Genomic DNA, 8,483 nt, shown 5'->3' with positions numbered 1-8,483 from the left:
CTAGAACATGTCTTAAGTTTGAAAAGCTGTGGATTTAGAACCACCTTAATGAAACTAATTTCGCTATCTGAAATTAAATGCTAAAATGGTAGCTGGAGCAGCTTTCTTTAAACCGAAACAGACTGGCAGACTTGCCAAGCTACAGCTTGAATTCACTATAAAGTAAATGTACAAGCAGCCCTGACCCACCCAGTCCCAAAATGGCGACCGCATGGCCCTGACGCCTATTTCTAGCTCTGGAGCAGCAAAGCCCATCCCGCACCCATCAAAAACCCTCACAATTAGCGTACTCTTACGCTGAGGTTCGCCTATTTATAAAGCTCTCTAACCTTTTGGCTCCGCCCCCCCCGCTCGTTCATTGGTTTAGCTGCGGCCACTACTATTAAGCACAACCACCTAGTTCGACGCCCACGCTTCCCGCTCCGTCTGGCTCCGCCCTATTTAGATAAGGGGGCGAGGACAGCTGCAACAGCCTCGTTCTCGGCCATTGGCACCCAGTCGGCAGGACGAATGGTTTGCGCAGGCGTAGTGGGGGAGACACGCGACCTCTAGCGGTGACCTTGAAAGAGAACGAGAGAGAGAGAGAGCCGGAAGCGGAAATAGAAAAAAGCCGGACTGCGGAGCCCTTGGGAGACAGCAGCTGCAGCAACAGCAACTCGAGAGCCGTTCTTGTTATTGTCGCCACCATGCCGAGGGGAAGCAGGAGCAGAACGTCCCGGATGGCGCCCCCTGCCAGGTAAGGGGACGGGATGAGGCAAGGCGATTTGTGAGGGTGATCTGGGAAGGGTTTTGGGGTGGGGGAGGTGTGGTTGGAGATATAGGAGGAGGGCTGGGAATGAGCCACGTGACTCCTTCATGGCCTCCTAATTTCTCCCCCAGAACTGCCAACTCAGTAGAGATGAGGAGGGGGAAAGAGATATTAGGGAAGTGCCATAAAAGTTGGGGTGCTGAAGGAAGGGGGGGAAAGACAAAAAGTCCGGGATCAAAACAAAGGCGATGTTGGAGATTGCAGGGGACAGCTGTATGGGGGGGTGTATTATCTCCCTGCCACGTGTAGTAGTAAGGGGGGGGGAGTATCTACCCTTTATTAATAAAGGGTGTGAGAGAGTTGTAATATCATGTTAGGAGCAGATGCTGGAGGAAAGGGAAAGGAATGGGATGGAGGGAATCCAAAGTCTCCACGCGGATGTGGCAAGGTAGGGTGAGGATTACAGCAACACACGTGGAGGTGATGAAAGTTGGCAGAGAGGGAGTGGGTTGCCAAGTATAATACATGCCTTGCATTCCACTTGTGGAATGGAAGATGTGTTATGGATCCTTAAATCAGAGCTTATTTCTGGTGTTGTGTTTGGGGACAGGGTAAAACGCGGATCCAGATGATTTTAAACGGATCCTCATGAATTCATATGATTTTTTTATTCAAATAAAAAAAACACCATGATACTGTAGACTGTGTATTAGTCTGTAGGCAACACCAAAAAAATCACGCATCCACTGTTTCGTGTGGTCACAATGGCGCAAAAATGTGGGTTTGAAGCACGGATCCTCATGGATCCCCATGATTTCTGCATTGGGCCACCGCAAACTCACTGTCAAATCACATATCATGCCCAGGGGCACAGCCTGCACCACAAAAATCAAGGATCCACAGCTTCCTGGCGACACCGTGGCCCAAAAACGTGGTTTTGAAGTACGGATCCTCACGGATCTTCACCTTTTTGCATGCCCCCCCCCCGAAATCACACTCAAATCACATATCATTCCCAGGGGTACAGCCTGCACCACCACAATCAAGGATCCACAGCTTCCTGGCGACACCGTAGCCCAAAAACGTGGTTTTGAAGCACGGATCCGCACGGATCCTCACCTTTTTGCATGCCCCTCCCGAACTCACCCTCAAATCACACACCATAGCCAGGCGCACAGCCTGCACCACAAAAATCAAGGATCCACAGCTTTCTGGCGACACCAGGGTAAAAAAACGCGAACGGCAGAAGATGAAAATATTGACAGATCAAGTACCGTGTTTCTCACATTTTAAGACACCGTCTTATATTTATTTTACTTAAGAAAATAGGCCTATGGCTTATTTTCGGGGGTGACTTATTTTTTAAAAAAATTACCTCCTCTTCCTGCTGTGGCTTGGCGCCCGGAACTGGCTGCTGCGCTGCTGGGCGCTTTGTTGGCGCTTCAGCAGGGCACGCTGCTGGGTCCCGCTGGGTCGGGGCTCCAAGCGGTGCACGCTGCGGCTCTTGCTTGGTCCCACCCCCCCCCCCGGGTCAGGGCGCGGCGCGACGCGTGCTGCAGCTCTTGCCGTGCTTTGTGCTCTTGCGGCGTCCCGCCGCCGGGTTGGAGCTCGGCAAAGCGCGCACTGCTGCCTTTGCTGGCTCCCGCTCCATCGGCTCCCGACCCATTGGTAAAGCACTGCAAATGCGGGGTTTCCACAACAGACACGTGAAGCACTTTTAGACCGCTTTTAGCAGTCATTGAGATTTCTGAGAACTGTAGCTTGTTCCGGCTGCTACGAAGAGTACCAGAGTGCTTAAAATGCATAGGGTGGCTGTGACTAGTCTTTGGAACTGCAAAAGCAGTAACAATTGGTTTTGCCTTTCTTATTACCACATACATAAAGTCTGTAAATCCAATTTTACAAGTTGGCCTTTACTTACCAACAAGAGAGGCTGGAACAGGCATCCCCAAACTTCAGCCCTCCAGATGTTTTGGACTACAATCCACATCATCCCCGACCACTGGTCCTGTTAGCTAGGGATCATGGGAGTTGTAGGCCAAAACATCTGGAGGGCCACAGTTTGGGGATGCCTGGGCTAGAATGTGGTTGCTTCTTCCTTCCAAGCAGCTTAGATAGAATTGTAAAGGTGGAAGGAACCACAGGGGTCATCTAGTCCAATCCCAATGTGAAGCTCAAACCCATGACCCTGAGATTAAGCGTCACAGGCTGTACTATCCCAGTCCATTATCCCAGTGTTACTGCTATGTTAGGTTTATCAAATGTATACATTGCTCACCACAGAAGTATATATATAAAAAAAATTGTTCCATCAGACAGGTCACTAGATTGGCAGGCAGTCACCAAAGAGACTACGTTTCAGTTGCAAAATCCAAATGCTGCAATAATCAGCATCCCATCCCACCTTCAAATTTGGGACAGGTAGAGATGGGGTGCTGGATTCCCAAGCCAAGGTGGCCAGGGATACAGGGAGATGTAGTCCAGCAACATCTGAAGGGCTGCAGGTCCCCCTCTCCTGCTCCAGACTGGCTCTCTATCAGCTCTGACCAAAGATCAGCAGTATCATGTTTCACTCCCTCTCAGTGTACAAGGCAGGTTTGATAAGAGGCTGTATCTTCCTCTGTGAATGTTTAGCCAGCTTAAGGACCAATTCAGTTTTGTAATGCTTTGTGTTGACACCCAGCTTCCAATTTAGCTCTTAGTAATATGTTTAATGCTGCATTCTTTGGTGGAAAGTGAGGACTCTATTCTTTGGGGATAGAGGTGGGCAAGAAGGTTGTGCATGCAAAGATTTAGAAACTTTGGATTCTTGAACCAGGGGCATTTTAGCAACTCTTCTCTGAACAGGAGCTCTATCGACCAGGAACTATCCTGCTTGCAGATACAAGTGTGTGGGCTGGAAAGCCCATGGAAGCTTATGTATCAGGTGTGTGGAACCTTTGGCCTGATGTTGCTGAGCTACAACTTCTGTTATCGCCAGTCATTGCCCATGCTTGCTGGGGCTGATTGGAGTCAGTAGGGGAAAGGTTCATGGCTGGTGTAGGTGGTGTTCACATGAACATAGGTGGTGCGGGAGCATAGCCCCAATGCTCACCTTTCTTCAAGGAGGGTATTTTTCTTACCCTGGAAGCATTCATAGGATCAGCATTCAGGAGAAAGGTACATCTGTACTGCCTTCCATTTCAGCAAAATGGCTGCATCAGGTGGCTTCAGACCATGCTGTAGGGAGATGTGTTAAACCAGGCTTCCCCAAACTGCGGCCCTCCAGATGTTTTGGCCTACAACTCCCATGATCCCTAGCTAACAGGACCAGTGGTTAGGGAAGATGGGAATTGTAGTCCAAAACATCTGGAGAGCCGAAGTTTGGGGGTGCCTGTGTTAAACTGAGGCAGCAAATCGCCTAGAATCAGCCTCCCCACCCCCTCTGGAGGGGGGACCAGGTTGGAGGAAAAACTATGGTTTGAAATTGCTATACTTGTTTATTTTTATTTGTATGATTATATTTTCATAATGCACCATGGGACCTTATGCTGAAGGACCGGTAAGAAGTCAAATAAATAAACACAGGCAGAGTAAATAAAAAATATCCCACACTAGGCCGCTGTAACAAATGTTTGCACCCAGGATTGCTTTTCAATGTGTTTCTTCTCCTGCCTTTGCAGCCGTGCGCCTCCTATGAGGTCTGCTCCACCACCAGCTTCTCATGCCCCTGTTCCTGCCCCTGCCCCTGCCTCTGCAGTGGCTTCTCCTGCCCCCAGGCAGCCTGGCCTAATGGCCCAGATGGCCACCACTGCTGCTGGCGTGGCCGTGGGCTCTGCTGTGGGGCACACTCTCGGGCACGCCATGACCGGAGGGTTTGGAGGTGGAAGCTCTGAAGCGGCAAGGCCCGACATCACTTACCAGGTGAGAGAGAAAATGATATATTTTTATTTATCTGAGCTTTTTATGTGCTCGGAGCAAGACCTTGAGCCATACAGATTCTGCTCCTGGATGATGAAACCCGTGTCAAGTTTTCTGGCCTGATAGGTGACGAGGGCAGAGCTGTGGCTCCTCCCCTCAAGTCAAAGAAGCGGGCTCAGACGTGGCTTATGAGTGAGCCTTGCTGGCAGGATGCAACTTAAAAGCTTTTCAGGAACAAAAGAATACATGCCACATGTGTGTTCCATTTGAGCACCTGCCAATCCAAGAGTAAAGCATATTTTTGTATAGTTATAGATTTGCATCGGTTCTGAAAGTCAAGAGTTGTGTATTGTGCAGTTGTGTATTGAGGAATCACACCCATTTCGTGATGTTAGTATGAGCATACAAAGCCATAAACTCTTGGGGACCCAAGTACTTGAAAGGGTGCCTTCACCATAAGAACATTGTTACGTGGGGAGAAGACGCTGCTTATGGTCTCCCATCCGTAGGAATAGCACAAAGAATCCAAAACAGGGCATTCTTGGTGGTGGCATCCCAACTACGGAACTGCCTCCCGATGAAGATCAGGCAGTGCCCTGCATTCAGGAAGAAAAACATAAAGGCTTTCTCATTTATCCAAGATTTGGGACAATGGTTTTTATGAAACTTTTCATACTGCTGATTTTAACTACTTTCAGCAGTATTTTATAGTGCTATTCTGTTTTTTTGTGGGTCATGTTTTTACTCTGAGACACCCTGGATTTCCTTTGGGGAGAAAGGATTGGTTATAAATTTGAAATAATACATAAAATAACCTTGACACCTGACAGAACTGAATGTAGAAATCCAACTAACAAGCCAGCTGGGCATCATGAGAAGGTATCATAGCGCTCCCCCCCCCTCCCTTGGACCTCAGTTGTATTAGCAGCATATAAGAGCCAGTGTGGTGTTTCTGGACTACAACTCCCATCATCCCTGATCACTGGCTATGCTATCCAGAAACATCTGAAGGGCCTCAGGTTGTCCACCCCTGGATCAGAGTGTTGGACTACCACCTGTGAGACCACAGTTCAAATCCCCACTCGGCCATGGAACCTCGATGATCTTAGGCCAGGCCTACTTCACAGGGTTGTTTGTAAGGGTGAAATTGGGGGGGGGGAGAACCATGTACAACAGCTTGAGCTCGTTGGACTTAAAGGTGAAAATATAAATGTAATCAACAAACATTGAAAACATTCTGAATGCATATGGTATGAAAAGAGTTGGTGGTCCTTAGTAACTGGAGGATTTAGCCAACTGACGGGAAGGGAAATTGTTGACATGCCTGGGATATGGAAATTCCATCCTCCAGCAGTTGGGAATGAGTGTGCTGCTGTGCCTACTGATGCCTCCCCTTTTTGCCGGGGAGCCACCATACTCTGGCACCCTGAAAACATTGTTGAAGGCAGGTGGGGTTCTTGGCAAATATGATCTTTTAAAAAAACCTTTTCCCATCTTAATTGTGCTACTGTTCCTCCTCAGGAGCCTCAGGCAGCCCAGCCTGCGATGCAGCAGTCGCAGTTCAGGCCTTGCCAGTACGAGATGAAGCAATTCCTGGAGTGCGCCCAGAACCAGGCTGACTTGAAGCTATGCGAGGGGTTCAGCGAGGTGCTGAAGGAATGCCGGTTTGCAAATGGTGCGTAGCTCCTTTGGCCTCCCCGGAGGTCTGAGCAAAGCAGGTTTGCCTTTTGAAGCTCTGTAGGGCCAGTTAACTTAGGGTGCTGCAATTGATAAGGGCTGAGGCGTCTCAAGCCAGGCCGCAAGAGCCAGTGTAACACTTTTGAGGAGGTGCTTCTGGTTCTTCCAGACCCTGCCAGTAAACCTTAAGCCGGTTGAGGGGGAGAGAAAAAGTGCTGCACTAGTCACTATAGAGCAAATGAGAGAGTAATACAAAACTGACTTGCATAATTGTGTGCTATTTTAGTCCTTTTTTTGCGGGGAGCCCTTTGTACATGTTTTAGTTAGCTGCTAATATACTTTGCAGTAAAAGTATATACTGCAGTTCCTGGCAGAATACATGGTCTCTGAATAGGTGCTGTGATTTCTTTGAACCAAAGTGGGATCCCGGACAGGCTTCGTTCTCTCTGTGAATCACACTGAGGCTGTTTTGACATGGGGTTGTATTCAGTGACGCCTCCTGTCCTGCCCTAAGATTCTGCTGGGGAGGGTTTGGGGGAGCCTCGCACAGATTATGGGGGAGGGTTGTTGCTCCACAGTCTTGGATTAGGTCCTCTTTGATGGGTGCATTGTACCCAGGTGAAATATTGGTGCATAGACTCAACTTAATTTATACCCTGTATTGGATGAGCCACAAAGGCAAACAAGACAGTCAGGGGCGTAGGAAGATAGGGGCGGTGGGGGCGGGCCGCCCCGAGCGGCAGGCTCCAAGGGTTGCCATCGCGGGCACCCGTCCCGCCCCCGGAACGCGTGTCACGCCCCTCCAGGTGACGCACCACATCCCTGGGATGCACGCCACGCCCCCGGAACACGTGTTCCACCCCTCCGGGAGGCGCACCCAGAGCCAGAGCATGAAGCTCTGCCACTGAAGACAGTTCCTGCACATTTGCGCAAAAGGAAAAATGGATGAGGAGGGGGAGCCCAGCTCAGCCACCGTTTTTTGATGTTAAAAGGCGGTGCTTATCATCAACTAGCTCAGGCATCCCCAAACTGCGGCCCTCCAGATGTTTTGGCCTACAACTCCCATGAACCCTAGCTAACAGGACCAGTGGTCAGGGAAGATGGGGATTGTAGTCCAAAACATCTGGAGGGCCGGAGTTTGGGGATGCCTGAACTAGCTGTTGTCAAAGCGGTTCAGGGACAGGAAGTGTTCAGTGGAACCAGTTTTTCCAGCAGGGCTGATGGAATGAGACCTGCCTCCCACCTCTCCCACTGCAGCAGTCTCTCATTAATGGCTGATGCCAGATCAGTTGAAAGAGCTGGTCTTCCAGTTCGTTTGCTTTCAGAGCACCAGACTCTGAAGTGTGGGGAACAGACACTTCCTATAATCTGAAATGCGTGCCCTCCTGATGTTTTAGGACCTAGCTTCCGTTAGCAGGGCATCTAGAAGGTACTGGGTTAGCGAAGGCTGATCAACAAAAAGGCCACACCAGTATATTTGCATTAGGTGGGTTCCATCCTGGGCCCCTTTTTTGATACGCAGGTTCTGTCCTGAAATCCATGAACTCTCCTACCTGCTTCACCACCACCACCCTGCCGCAAAATAGAATAATACTGCTCTGAAGCTCAGTTTCAGCAAGGTGGACTGTGTTTAGGTTCTTGTGGAAATATCAGAAATGTTATTAGGGGCTTGGGGTGGCTGGGGAGGGGGCAGAAGCAGTCTTTGGAGAACACATTGAGAAGCCAGGGGTCTGCTGGACACAGCAAGACCTCTTCTGAATATTTGGCTTTTATGTGTGTCTTGATAGTAATCAGTTTCCTTTCCTCTCTTTTTCTCTTTCAAATACACAGGTTTAGCCTAACGAGCTCTGTGAGATGAATCTCACCCCCCCCCCTCGTTGGATGACATGTCGCTAGTGAAACTCTTAACATCTTAAAAGCTGCCTGGCATTCCTTCATGTGTGGCCACTTGTCCGTCTCCCGAGGAAGGAAACCTGGAGTGCTTTTTACTGCAGGAAGGATGGTTGTGGCAGGAGAGTGTGGGGGATCAGTTGCGTGGGGAGAGATAAGACACACACAATGCTAGGATTGTGATTGTCCCCTGCCTGCATTTACCAGTGTGCGCCTCTGAATAAAAGTCAAATTCTCTCTAGGAAACATTGTTTTGAAGTGCCTGTTC

The 8,483-nt window shown here is 49.4% G+C and overlaps 1 protein-coding gene across 1 annotated transcript; it reads left to right on the top strand.

Moving 5' to 3' along the window:
* Window positions 1–576: 576 nt before the first annotated feature.
* Window positions 577–8,461, top strand: CHCHD2 (coiled-coil-helix-coiled-coil-helix domain containing 2). Its single transcript, XM_035139605.2, has 4 exons — window positions 577–736; window positions 4,411–4,651; window positions 6,170–6,323; window positions 8,156–8,461. Exons 1-4 carry the CDS (start codon window positions 687–689, stop codon window positions 8,164–8,166), a joined length of 456 nt encoding a protein of 151 aa, XP_034995496.1. The 5' UTR covers window positions 577–686; the 3' UTR covers window positions 8,167–8,461.
* Window positions 8,462–8,483: the final 22 nt, after the last annotated feature.

This window comes from Zootoca vivipara, chromosome 15 (genome assembly GCF_963506605.1).
Source record: "Zootoca vivipara chromosome 15, rZooViv1.1, whole genome shotgun sequence".
Lineage (NCBI taxonomy): Eukaryota > Metazoa > Chordata > Lepidosauria > Squamata > Lacertidae > Zootoca > Zootoca vivipara.
This window is presented reverse-complemented; position numbering and strand designations above follow the sequence as displayed.